The sequence below is a fragment of the Nanorana parkeri genome, unplaced genomic scaffold (genome assembly GCF_000935625.1).
Source record: "Nanorana parkeri isolate BGI_ZX_2015 unplaced genomic scaffold, ASM93562v1 scaffold471, whole genome shotgun sequence".
Taxonomy (NCBI): domain Eukaryota; kingdom Metazoa; phylum Chordata; class Amphibia; order Anura; family Dicroglossidae; genus Nanorana; species Nanorana parkeri.
The window spans coordinates 815793-830648 of record NW_017306739.1 but is presented as its reverse complement, the minus strand read 5'-3'; the positions used below and the strand labels follow the sequence as shown (position 1 = coordinate 830648).

The following is a 14856-nucleotide window of genomic DNA, read 5'->3' as shown; positions in this document are numbered from 1 at the left end:
CTTTGCCCTGCATTCTTATTCAAAACATACATTTATTAATACTCTCACCACAACTTTTATCACCTTTACCTCAATTCTTCTCTCCCTGCCACACGGGACACAGTCTCCGTGTGGATTTGTGCAAAAAACTACTTTAGTGTTGGTTTCTCAAACCCTTTCCTAAAACCCACTCTCCCTTTCTAAACTTTCTTTATATCTTACTCACTCTATTCTTGTGTTTGACTAAATTAATCTAGACATCTTGTCTGTGTGACAATAAACCACTCCATATTTTAATTTTTATTTATTATACCCTTTACTCCCTTTCCTGCCACATCCTTCCCCCAAATACTTGTGTTCTTATTATTATTGTGTTTCCATTATCTAAAAATGTCCATTAATCCATTTACATAGTGTATATATATTGTAACACACACTGTTTCCTACCGTCTCCACCTTAACCGTCTAACTCCCCGAGTGTTATTCCTGACCCCCCTCCCTCTCTCACCCTCCGGTAACCATCATACTTTTTATACTACCAGTCATACAGGTCAAATGCTTTAACATCTATCAGTATGTAACTGAGTCTACTATTTGTGTGCCTCTATGGGGGTTGTCTATAGCCTAGAAACCTCTGCCTGTCTATATACTTCCCACTTCTCCCATATTTTATCATGTTTATCTTTCCTGTCTGCATCCCTTGCACTTAATTCTTCCATGTATCTTATTTCATCCATGTTCCCCCAACTCTCTAATGAAGGTCCTACGTGAAGATCTCACGTAGGACTGGTTGCTATAGATGTTGAGGGGGAACATTCCTGCATCCTCACAATGGAAACAAGTATCGCATTAAGGGATAGCTCAACTGTAGTTCTGAATATGTTTTACATGTTGAAGTGCCCCTGCTCATTGGCATACGTGGGCAAGACTAAGGGTCCACTCAAAAGACTATTTCAAAAGCACAGGAGTGATATTAGAAACGCAATTCAAAAAGCCATCACTAGCGATGAACTAGATAAAAACAAACCTGTAGCCATTCACTTCATATAACATAAGCACCAAATACACGAGTTGAGAGGGATGGTTGATGACCACATACAGTCAAATCACAGGGGAGGGAACAGAGATCTCCAGTTGTTACGCAGAGAGGCGTTTTGGATATATGCACTCAACACCGTTACTCCTTGGGGTCTGAACACAATTCTACCATACATGTTGTCTGATAGATAATAGCTTTCCCAGCAGTTTCCTGATGTTTGATAGTTACCCACGGGTTTCCTCAACAGCTTGGGTTTTTATGGTCTTGCATCAATTAGCCTTTCCCCCCCCCCCTTGTTTTGGTACATCCCACGATGCCTATATGTACCACATGAACAGTGTTAGCATGGCATTAGTCGGGCATCATATGCAATGCCCCATAGATGTTATATCTTATACTCATTACCATGTGACACTTGTTAATAATGCTCTGATACACTAATCACTTTGTGGCGTGGATCTCAGGATTTAGTGGTATTAAAAAGGCCAGCATGTTCATAGACCATGTGATGATTTAATATTAGTGTGGTTTCATTCATATTTTTTTGTTTATTGTATATCTTTCCGACATGTCCAAGAGAACACAATTGAATTGTTTCTTAACCACGGTCGGTAGTAGAAGCCCCTTTTATAAGGGTGGCGTCGCTGTACTCAGTAACAAATACTTTTTGCATGTTATGTCTTGATGTGGCATTAGGTCTATAGGGTAACGTGAATGCCAGCCGTTAATTGGTCGTACGAGGCACTGCCCACCCGATCAGTAAGGCCAAAAGATCATAAGCGAAATGTGCGTGTGCCTGTGAGGCTATTGCGCACACCTGCGTGGCAATCAGTGGGCCTAGACTGTTTATCGTTGCCATGGAGCTGGAATGCAGCCTATTCCACACGAGACGAGATGTCTGTGGGGCGGGGCTAGCAACCGGACGGATGAATGTAATATAGTGTCTGGATTATTATCAGGCGGTATTCCAGAATATTTACAGACAGACCTGCAGACATTGTAAAGGTATTTCAAAACATACTAAGGACGCTGGATCATGAACATTATATAAGCATTATTTACGTAAATTGGCGGGAATGTGATGTCATTACGATGTCAAAAGAGGATTTGAACATATTGATTGGTTTATTGGTTGCTCACTGTGGTATATATACCTGCACTGTTTGATTATTACACTTTGTGTGAAGAAGGGACTTATACGGTTCCAAAACTTCGCTATACAATGTGACATTGTTTGTCAATAAAGAGCATTGGCAGAAAATCGTATTGGAGTGCGAGTGACTTTCTACCAAATTTTTGAAAATGTCACCAGCACACTGTTATGACTTGTGCGATCAGCAAACATCCATTTATTGGCAGATATTGCCACTCAAGTGTAAGCACTCTTGTGGCCGCACAGGATCCCCTTCATCAGGCTCAGAATGACACACATATGTGAAGACGCCATTTAAATAGACATACATGATCAGTGAAAAAAAGGAGAACCTCCTACTCCCCCTGATGTCATATGATGTCTCACTACCGCCATTAATGAATTCAAACACATACACTTCAAAAAAGGTTATTTTATGCAAAAACGCCATATATTATTATAATCTAGCCAGCCCAACTAGAATGTATAAATGGACATCAACAATGCAGGCATTTAAATTAACATACGTGCAAAATAAGAACAACCAAGGATATATATCATATAATATTGTAGACAACTTAATAGGCTCAGGCTGAATGGACTGTGTTACCCATGGAGAGGGAAAGTGGTACTAACTCGCACACGCAACAAAGGAGTGGTCATCTGTATACCCCTCATGAGACTGAAGCAATTCTTTTTCATTCTGATGTGACCAGAGCATTTGGTGCCGATCCTGCCATTGACCTCTGCAGAGAGATCAAACGCCTCATGAAAAAGAAAGTGGACCTTGAACTACATGGTCAGACACTTATCAGAGTACTACAGGGCTCGAAAGATTCTAAGAGGCTTCAGGATTGTTAACCAACCTACTATTAGGAGGCACAAGCGTGAATTCTGCGAACGATAGTGTGAGGTAGCCACACAAAATTCCTGGTAATTGAAGAAGTTAAGTGCAGCTGTGACAAGCGAACAGAGAACTCACAGCTCTCTGTGGATTTGATACAAAAAAAAAAAAAAAAAGAGAAAAAAAAGTAGTGGTTTACACTGATCAGCAACAAATCAAGAGGGACAAATTCCGCCAGGTCGATTTGGACAATCGGGGCGGCTGGGTCTATCCCTTGCCCATTTATTTAGACTTTCACTCCAGCCTCTAAGGACATTCAGAGGGTACTATTTGCCAATTTGAATGTCTTAAAGGCAGATAAGACCTTTGCTTCAGTAGTGAAAAGCAAACCCCTGTTGTGTACAAGCAGAATAGAGCATTGGTGGATCTATTGGTCCAGGCGAATCCTACGTCCAAGTATGTTAACTTTTTTTAACAAGTTTGGTTGCGATAGATGCTATCACTGCAACATATGCATTTCTATTATCTGTGGTGACATATTCACACATTCCTACAATGGGAAAAAGTACAGCATTCAATGCTTTTACACCTGTGACACTGAGTTTGTGTATACCTGCTCAAGTGTCCCTGTTCACTGGTGAATGTGGACAAGACGATTGGTCCGTTCAAGAGTTGCTTTCAGAAGCATAGGAGCATCATACGCTTAGCGATTGGTCAAATACAGAAAGGTGAAGCCTGTAGCTATGCACTTTGCTATGAATAAACACCAGATACATGAACTTAGGGGCATGATCATTGAGCAGGTATTAGAGAGAGAGATAGAGAGAGAGATAGAGAGAGAGATAGAGAGAGAGATAGAGAGAGAGATAGAGAGAGAGATAGAGAGAGAGATAGAGAGAGAGATAGAGAGAGAGATAGAGAGAGAGATAGAGAGAGAGATAGAGAGAGAGATAGAGAGAGAGATAGAGAGAGAGATAGAGAGAGAGATAGAGAGAGAGATAGAGAGAGAGATAGAGAGAGAGATAGAGAGAGAGATAGAGAGAGAGATAGAGAGAGAGATAGAGAGAGAGATAGAGAGAGAGATAGAGAGAGAGATAGACTATACTCTTGATTCTGTTCATCCCAGGAGTCTAGATACAAATCTATAATTGACTTGTTTCTTGGATGACAGACAACCTTACTTTCGCTTGTTATGCTATAGCTGCGTTATATGGATAATTATTGTGATCATGTAATGATCTTTGGCCTCACCAGTGGGCCATCTTACAACACAGCGGTAGCTCTGGGACCTCATTTTAATGATCACTTTTATATTTTTCATTTTCTATTCTGGTTTTGCTTTTTATTTCTTCCTTTTTTTCTGGTTATTCATCACTGTTATGGGTACTGTGCTCCTCTACCTTCTCCCCTCTTGTAGTTTTTTCACGTGTCTTGTCCCGTTTGCTCCATTCCCTTTTATTTTCAATGAGAGTTTTGCCAAGGGAGCAATTGTTTCTGCAAGGATGCATGTTTATATAGCTCAATGGCATCATTGATGTACTGTTAGGTGTATGTTGCATGGGATAATTATTTATTTTTGGCAGCACAGGTGATATCAAGTGCATTATCCTTAAACGTACAATGTATTTATGTTTATCGGTTTTCCTTGACTCCCGTTTTTTTTTCACGCTTTTCACCTAAAGCAAGGCTGTACCATTAGTGTCATTGCGATGCAATTAAGAGCGTGATTACTGGTATGAATATGTACATGGTGGTTTGTCATATGCTGACCTTTTTACTGTACAATCCAGCTGTTTGAATGGCGCGGTATTACTATGACAAACTGCGCCCACATTGTACACGCGCAGGATTGAATCGGCTCCACCCTGGGTGGGTTGAGAACTGTGAGCCCTGTGTTTCATACAGCGCATGCGCTGGTTGACGGGAGGTGGGACTGGCAGAGGATTCATAACTCTGGCTTACATGCTGAGCGCCCTGTGCCAGGGTAATGAACGGTCTTCTACCCTGCATAACGGCCCTGACAGTGGCACGTGCCTTCTTTACATCAGTGGATCTTCTTATTCTGCACGTATGTTAATTAAACCACCTGCTGTCCGGCCGTTGTAGTTAAACAGCCAGACAGCGGCTTCTTGAATGCGGGTGGGCGTTTTTAAACGTCCCATCGCCCCGCTCGTGCCCGCCACTAGGAGGGCACGCACGAGTGGGAAATCAGCCTGCAATGTAACCAGCCGGCGATGCCTGTTTACATATAAGCGTTCGGGCGTCTGTAGAGACACCCAATCGCTTGTAATTTACGTGCGGTTGTGCGCCCCCTACGCCGCAGCTGCCGATCCCAAGCTCCGCTGTGCTCGGTGTGAGCCAGGGACCAGCACAGCAGCTCTGCGGCCGGAGTTCAGTATACGATCTCCGTTTGAGCTACTCCTCCTCTTCGGAATGCAGGTAGTGATGTGTATTACATCACTTCCGCATTCCTCTGTCACTCTCCGGTACATCAGCTTCTCTGGGGGTCCCTAGGTGACATTAGGGGTCTTAAGGACCCCTGATGTCTCCATAAAGAGGACCTGTCACTGAAAATTGGCTATCACAAAGGGGGCTTGTTAGTCCCCTATGTGATAGCAATAAAGTTAAGTGAAAAAAAAATGTTTAAAAGAATTAGTTAGAAAAAATATATAAAAAAATAAAGTCACATAAAATGTAAAAAAAAAAACCCCGCCCCCCACAAGCAAACATGCGTCGAGTGTGCCTAAGTGCGTAAAAGACGATTGCATCCATTACGTAGCACAAGTTACATATGGCTGCGAACGTCGCAGTGAGAGCACTAATTCTAGGCCCAATCAATCACTGATAAAACGAACCTCATGAGCGGTAAAAGCTTTCAAAGCTTCGCCTATGGCCAATTTTGGGTATGGTAGTTTTTGCGAGTTCGGTGGACACACGCAATTTTAAAGCTTGACATGGTGTCTATTTACCCGACGTGACCCTGTCTTTTATACTTTGTCAAACATTTGGGTAATAATAACTGTTTTATAACATAATGTAGGGAAAACTGTTTTTTTCCCCCAAATTTTCGGTACTTTATTCATTATATAGTAAAAAATAAAAAAACCCCAGTGGTGATTAAATACCACCAAAATAAAGCTCTATCTGTCCTCAAAAAATAGGATAAAATTCATTTCACTAGTGTTGCATGACAGAATAAATGTCAGTCAAAGTACCACAGAGCTGAATACTGAAAAATGGCCTGGACAGGAAAGGGGTGTAAACAACCTGGTCAGCAAGTGGTTAAATGCCTGCATTGTTGATGTCCATTTTTACATTCTAGTTGGGCCGGCTATATTATAATATCTGGTATTTTTGCATACGGTAACCTTTTTTGAAGTGTATATGTGTGTTTGAATTCATTAATGGCGGGAGTGTGACATCATATGATGTCAGGGGGAGTAGGAGGTTCTACCTTTTTTTCACTGATCATGTATGTCTATTTAAATGGCGTCTTCAGATATGCGTGTTATCATTCTGACCATGATGAAGTGGACCATGCGCGGCCCGAAAGTGATTACACGAGTGGCAATACTTGTCAATAAATGGAGGTTTGCTGATTGCACAAGTAATAACAGTGTGCTGGTGACATCTCCAAAAATCTGTATCTTGTTTTATGGCACCATCCGTGGTCACTACAAGCACCCACCTACATCTTGCATGGGAATGGATCCGATAAGGAGCGCAGCAAGGCATCTTTTCAAAACACATGTGAAACACAGAAAACAATATAGATCAACACAACCTCTTCTAAGCTCACACAGAACATCAGTCAGCACAAACACAAATCATTTCACTAATAAAAGTCGAGGATTGTGTGATATTCTGGCAGCTCCAGCATTCCACCTGTTGCTGAACTGATTATCCAGGTTTAGCCTACTCAATGATACATTGCGGGGTAACCCGTCTACTATTTAGCTGATCAAGAAGCCCCTAAAACTGGACAATTTGAAACAAAGAAAACCTCTGGGCACAAAACTCCCATTTCAATATGTTTTCCATAAGAGCCACAAACATTATAAATCCACTTTGTGTGCAGCAAATGCCTTTACCAACCAAGAAAAAACCTTGTATATGTAGCAGTGACATCATTACTATGCTGTGCATAGACTGTGCAGGGAGCAGAGAAGTGGGAGGGGCCCAGCAGACACCACCCACTACCAGACCAGTCATCCTGCACAAGGAGAGAGAGCAGCACTGATTGGGCTTTATTACAGGAAGTTCCTGCACAGAGGCAGTTTCACACTAGATTACGATATGGATGTGGAAGAAATACAGAAAACACACCATGATTTAAGTAAGAACACACATGCCTCCTGTATTTAGACAATATTTAATTATCCCGGAGGTCAGCTTTAAAGATACTAATAAAAATGTTCTGTGTTTTTATTCTATCTGAAATATGTGTCATACATTATTTTAGACTGTGATCTTTAAAAACATATGCACTATATACACTTATAGACCGGCAACAGATTCAAATCTGTTTCTTAGGGCCCATTCACCTCAGCAGTGCACATTATGTCACTGGTATGCATTGTGAAGGAGCACCGCGATGCGTTGTAATGATGCATTGCACCGTAACTCTATTGAAAACATTTTAGTAATCTGTACATAACGCAGAGTGCTGTGATATGGCGTAGTGTGTCGCAACGCATTGTGCAAAAAGGCAGCGCATCCTACTTTTTTTTTTTAAGTGCACAACACCGCAGTCGCAACTTGCCTCATATAAGTGTTGGGAGAAGGAGGCTGCCAGGTGCATATGGTGTAAATGGGAGCTAAGGAGCCACTTTGGATTACAATTATTTTTACAGGGAACGTGACTACCCAATTATTTAATAGACGCCGTATTTGATGACAGTAGCCAAGAATTCCTAACAATGAGAAAGAATCCAAGACGAGCACTCTGCTGCACGAGCTGGGAAATGAAACTCCTTTCTCACGTGTCTCCAGCACTCTATAGCATGACCCTGGACTCTGCAGTGTCCTTTCATCTCTGCCTCAGTGCCATCTTCCTACATATATCGACGGCTCATGAGGGGCTCATTCACATATATTAAAAAAACAGCCAGAGATCTGTATCCGAGAGCCACATGTGTTATCCGAGAGCCACATGTGTTGCATACAGATCAATGCCAGGCTGCTGCTGCACACTAATAAACACGGCTTTGTGCATGTACATGAGTAATAAGTACAGATGTATCCCCCTGGATATACACGGGGTACATCTGAACATGCCTAGAGCAGAGTTTACCAGCGTACAGTCGCAGCCTGCCATAGATTTGTACAGGCAAGCTGAACACAATACCAGTTTCCTGGACAGTTTTTATGGGGCACAGACCTCTGCCCAAGTGAATGAGCCCCATGGTACTGACTGGGCTGTCTTCTGATAATACTCCAATGACAGAAGAGATGCCCAGAGCCTTGTACAAGTTACTGTAATCGATGCTTTGTGACACCGAGGGCTCAACACACAATATAGTCTCCTTCAGATCTATCATCAACAACGTAGTCTAAAGGTGCCATTACACTACTCGATTCTCATACGAGAATCGCGGGAAATCCCACGATCGTACGAGAATCTAGCAGTGTGAACGAAGACGTGCGACCGTTTTTACTGTACGGTCGCACGTCTTTTGTCGAACCAGCATGCTCGAAAACCCGCCGAGAATCGTACGATCGTCGGCGGGTTTCTAGCCTGCTCGTTCGACAGCTGCGGAACGGGCCGTTGTGCGCACACGCACGCTGCCTGTTCTGCATTGCGGTCATCGGAAGCCCACCCCTCAGCGGGGCATGCTTTCGATGATCGCAAATACGATCTGCCTGTCCAAGATGGGCAGATCGTACGAGCTTTTAATAAGCTTACGACCATCGCAAGACAAAAGTCTTGCGATGGTTAAGGTGTATGGGCACCTTAAGAACCAGCCTGATTAGATACAAATTGATCCATTGCTTGTGACCCCTAAGCAATCGATCATTGATTGTACAACCTCTTTAAAACTACCATCAACTATGCAGTGTAAGAGCCCGCCTGATTGGACAGAGATTGGAATGGATTGTTTAGGGTTGTCCTTAGATTGCAAAATCTGATTGCATCATTTATGACCATCTTAACGACAGAAGAAATTCCCAGCGTTTTGTACAAGTTGAATAATGGCTTGTGACGCTAAAGGAGGCCATACACTGTACAATCTGATTGTATAGTTGATGATCATGGTAACCACAGTAGAAATTCCCAGCATTGTACACACAGATCAATGGCTTGTGACAGCTAAGAAGTTTTGGCTTACCGGCAGATCCACACTGACATCCGTCCCATCCAGCAGCTGCACCTTGCAGGTCAGTATGGACTTGTTGTCCCCTGCTGCGGGGATGTGGACTGCGGCCCCTCCACTGGCCACAGGGGGGGACAGATAGGTGGAGTGCAGGTAGGGCCCCCCTGGAGGAGAGGAGGCTGCTGCCCTCATCACCATGGCTGCGCCATCTCTCTCATCTCGCCCACGAGTGGTGGCTGCAGCTCTCCCAACAGCATGCCGCTGCATCGACCTACGGCCAAAGGTCCTTCGCAGGAACCGCAGCATCATGGATCGCCTCCTCCCGGCTGCCTCCCTCCTCCCCTTCCTGGGTAATAAAGATCTCTTTCACAGCAATAAGAAGGGTGACAATGCCAACAATATGGACAACCCGTGGGGTCACGGGAGAGCCCAGTAGCCTCGGGCCGCCCCGTCGTGATTGGACGGCGGCGGACCGTAGTGTGCGGACGCCGGATACCTTACACCGGCGCCCGCAACTTCCCCACAGGGTCACCGCTGCCGCCCGTCGGCGCTCTGCCGCCCCGAGGCCGGGCCTCGGTGGCCTTGTGGGAAATCCGGGCCTGGATCGACTGCAGCAGACAGATGTCCTTACAGCCTGGAAGATTCTCTGCAGTGTCAACGTTTTCCTGGGTTCATAGAATTCCTCTGTTCAACATGGATACAAAGATATTGTCTTGCACTTCAGACAACTCTGGAAAGTGGTGAGGCATTCAGGCTTCTTCCCCTCCTGACCTCTGAACAACCTCCCTCTTGTCCATCTGACCCAGGGGAACTACAGAGAGTGGTTGTTCCAAGAAGAAATAGATCCCCCTTCTTATCTGAGCCCCAGCCCCAACACAATGTATTTTATTTACTATTACAAGTTTTTATATACCACCGACAATTTACGCAGCACTTTACATAGTTCCACATTCACATCAGTCCCTGCCCTCAAGGAGCTTACAATTTAAGCTCCCTATCTCACATGCATGCATACATACATGCATGCATACAGGGCCAATTTAGACATGAGAACAGAAACAGAACTAACAGAACTACTGGTGCCACCAAGAGGAATCTGCCTGCAACACATGTGGGCTCTGCAAGCTCAGCTCACAGCTCCAACCACATGTCCTGCCCTTCCACCTGCCAGCGAAAAGCAGACACAGTCTCCACACAGTTTCAGCTACTGATTGTCCACCCGGAGCCCACTGATCCTGAAGTCCAAGGAGGGGGGGTCAGTGCCCCAGCAATCAATTCCTTCCCAACCTGTCAGTTCTTTTCAGAGACAGAGCTCCATACAGCAACCAGAATTGACCTGTGTAACAAGTTCTGGCTGAGTGCCTGTAACCCCTTCAGTGCCTGCCTCCTGCACTGTAACTGCAGCCCTCACTGAGTTTCTCCCTACCAGACACAGTACATACAGCTGAACCGGTGTTCTATCGAAACGTCCAACTTATCAAGATCGCCAACTCGTTACGTCACGGCCAGTGACTTGCCAGTAGGAGATTTGGACAAGATTGCACTGTGAGTTTCTCTCTGCCAGACACTGTTGGAGTTGGAGAGCTTAACGAGGATTGTGAAGCCACGCAGGCGCACTGACAGGAGCTGGAAAACTCAATGTGGATTCTGACACTGGCGCACTAGCGCCATTTTGTCGAAAACTTCTACTGGCAAGACACCGGACATGACGTTACAAGTTGGCCATTTCAACAGAACACTGGATGCCATTGTAGCCTCAGCAACCCTTTCACCTTCAATCTCTTATTTGGTCCCATTAACTTTTACCCTGCCTGACTCATCTGCTACATTAATTCCTCCAAATACAGCTCTCTTCTTTCATTAAAGTGACAAAATTAACTCCATTACAAAAACTAGATGCCACCACCTAAAATTGGTGGATAAAGAATTCCAGCACAAGGGGCGAAGGGGGTTCTTCACAGTTAGAGCAGTCAGGGTCTGGAACTCACTGCCACAGGCGGTGATTTCAGCAAAAAGTGTGGAATTGTTCAATAAACTTTTGGACGATTTCCTAAGGGACCGTAATATACAGGGGTACAAGTAGTACTCCTAAGAATGAGATCCTAATAGGTTGGACTTGATGGACTAATGTCTTTATTCAACCTCAAATACTATGTAACTATGACATTAAACCTTCAGATTTTTTAACATAAACCAATACTGTAATGTGCGCCTTACTGTAATCCATGGCTGTTTCCCTTCTCTTTGCTTCCTTTTAAATCCTCATGTCTTCTCATGCTTGGGGAGAACTTCCCTTTGCAGCTCAGGGCCTTTTCCTGTAGTGCTGGCTCAGGTTGCAAACCTACACACAGACACCATGTAGCCATTTCAGAGACAAGGCAGTCTGCTGCAAAACAGAAGTTCTGCCCAGCATGAGAACAGATACAGATGTAAAATGAAGGGCAGCAAAGAGAAGGGAAACTACCATGGATTACAGTAAGGCACACATTACAGTATTGTTTTATGTTAAAAAATCTGAGGGTTTAATGTCACTTTAACCCTTCACTGCCTGTACGCCTTCCTCTGCCTATTACTTCTCCCCTGGACCTTTCAGCTCCTCAAGGGAATAATGTGTGTCTGCAGGATCACCTGCTCCTGGTTGATGTTGTAACTACAGCTGGTCCTTCCGGAATATCAGCAGGATCTAGAGCTCAACAACGCAGAAAAGGAGAGATCATGAATTGGTTCATGACCTCAAGCCCCAAATCGTGAACATTATTGTGGGCGGGTATGGGACACAGAGGTCGGTACTTCTGTTTCAAATGTGTCTGAGGATAGACTCATTTCCATTGTAAATGTCTTCTCTAGCATTGGTGAGAATCAGGTACAAACACTCTTCCTAGTGGAGGAGCTACTATGCATATTGGCCAGCTGTGAAATATGTCACCATTGGGTATGCACGTCTTGATGGAGGTTAGGCAAAAAATATGGAGTCGTGAGTTTGTAGATCGGCTCTCACAAATTCTTCCTGACAGAAAGCGCTGATAGACCAAGGTGTATCGACGTGCATTATCAAAGCGAAAAAACAAAGCTGCTTCCGAGGACATTTGGTAACTGGCTTCAAGGGTTTTATACATATTCCATTATTCTATGTGGATAAAATTCCCAGGACTTACCTCCTGTTTGTTCAGTTATCTGGATCTAATAAGGGAGCCTATCAGGTTTGTGGGGGTCAAAGCTGGTAAAATTACATTACACAATACAAACAAAATGTCCATTAGATTTGACCTTCACTTCAATTGTCAGGAAGCTACCCTTTTCAATCAGTGCCGGCATTGCTAGTGTGGCGTTAAGCTGCACCAAAACACAAAGTGTATTGGTTATTCAATGAAAGCTACTGCATAGTGGTACATGTCATGTCTTTTCAAACATGAATGCTCCATCTGTAGCGGGCCCCATTCAGCCATCCACTGTTTTTAGAGAACAACCTGTGGTAACAAAAATTGCAAAAGGAGAGCTTCCTTAGCCTCGGGCCGCCCCGTCGTGATTGGACGGCGGCGGACCGTAGTGTGCGGACGCCGGATACCTTACACCGGCGCCCGCAACTTCCCCACAGGGTCACCGCTGCCGCCCGTCGGCGCTCTGCCGCCCCGAGGCCGGGCCTCGGTGGCCTTGTGGGAAATCCGGGCCTGGATCGACTGCAGCAGACAGATGTCCTTACAGCCTGGAAGATTCTCTGCAGTGTCAACGTTTTCCTGGGTTCATAGAATTCCTCTGTTCAACATGGATACAAAGATATTGTCTTGCACTTCAGACAACTCTGGAAAGTGGTGAGGCATTCAGGCTTCTTCCCCTCCTGACCTCTGAACAACCTCCCTCTTGTCCATCTGACCCAGGGGAACTACAGAGAGTGGTTGTTCCAAGAAGAAATAGATCCCCCTTCTTATCTGAGCCCCAGCCCCAACACAATGTATTTTATTTACTATTACAAGTTTTTATATACCACCGACAATTTACGCAGCACTTTACATAGTTCCACATTCACATCAGTCCCTGCCCTCAAGGAGCTTACAATTTAAGCTCCCTATCTCACATGCATGCATACATACATGCATGCATACAGGGCCAATTTAGACATGAGAACAGAAACAGAACTAACAGAACTACTGGTGCCACCAAGAGGAATCTGCCTGCAACACATGTGGGCTCTGCAAGCTCAGCTCACAGCTCCAACCACATGTCCTGCCCTTCCACCTGCCAGCGAAAAGCAGACACAGTCTCCACACAGTTTCAGCTACTGATTGTCCACCCGGAGCCCACTGATCCTGAAGTCCAAGGAGGGGGGGTCAGTGCCCCAGCAATCAATTCCTTCCCAACCTGTCAGTTCTTTTCAGAGACAGAGCTCCATACAGCAACCAGAATTGACCTGTGTAACAAGTTCTGGCTGAGTGCCTGTAACCCCTTCAGTGCCTGCCTCCTGCACTGTAACTGCAGCCCTCACTGAGTTTCTCCCTACCAGACACAGTACATACAGCTGAACCGGTGTTCTATCGAAACGTCCAACTTATCAAGATCGCCAACTCGTTACGTCACGGCCAGTGACTTGCCAGTAGGAGATTTGGACAAGATTGCACTGTGAGTTTCTCTCTGCCAGACACTGTTGGAGTTGGAGAGCTTAACGAGGATTGTGAAGCCACGCAGGCGCACTGACAGGAGCTGGAAAACTCAATGTGGATTCTGACACTGGCGCACTAGCGCCATTTTGTCGAAAACTTCTACTGGCAAGACACCGGACATGACGTTACAAGTTGGCCATTTCAACAGAACACTGGATGCCATTGTAGCCTCAGCAACCCTTTCACCTTCAATCTCTTATTTGGTCCCATTAACTTTTACCCTGCCTGACTCATCTGCTACATTAATTCCTCCAAATACAGCTCTCTTCTTTCATTAAAGTGACAAAATTAACTCCATTACAAAAACTAGATGCCACCACCTAAAATTGGTGGATAAAGAATTCCAGCACAAGGGGCGAAGGGGGTTCTTCACAGTTAGAGCAGTCAGGGTCTGGAACTCACTGCCACAGGCGGTGATTTCAGCAAAAAGTGTGGAATTGTTCAATAAACTTTTGGACGATTTCCTAAGGGACCGTAATATACAGGGGTACAAGTAGTACTCCTAAGAATGAGATCCTAATAGGTTGGACTTGATGGACTAATGTCTTTATTCAACCTCAAATACTATGTAACTATGACATTAAACCTTCAGATTTTTTAACATAAACCAATACTGTAATGTGCGCCTTACTGTAATCCATGGCTGTTTCCCTTCTCTTTGCTTCCTTTTAAATCCTCATGTCTTCTCATGCTTGGGGAGAACTTCCCTTTGCAGCTCAGGGCCTTTTCCTGTAGTGCTGGCTCAGGTTGCAAACCTACACACAGACACCATGTAGCCATTTCAGAGACAAGGCAGTCTGCTGCAAAACAGAAGTTCTGCCCAGCATGAGAACAGATACAGATGTAAAATGAAGGGCAGCAAAGAGAAGGGAAACTACCATGGATTACAGTAA

General features: G+C 44.6%; 1 protein-coding gene across 1 annotated transcript in view; it reads right to left on the bottom strand.

Annotated features, from left to right (window-relative positions):
- The window catches only part of EPB41L4B (erythrocyte membrane protein band 4.1 like 4B), a 129175-nt gene extending 119524 nt beyond the window's left edge, over positions 1-9651 (bottom strand). The window contains exon 1 of the mRNA XM_018560667.1: positions 9324-9651. Within this exon, the coding sequence (XP_018416169.1) occupies positions 9324-9617 (294 nt within the window). The 5' untranslated portion in view covers positions 9618-9651. The remainder of the gene's footprint in view (positions 1-9323) is intronic.
- Between the last annotated feature and the right edge of the window lie 5205 nt (positions 9652-14856).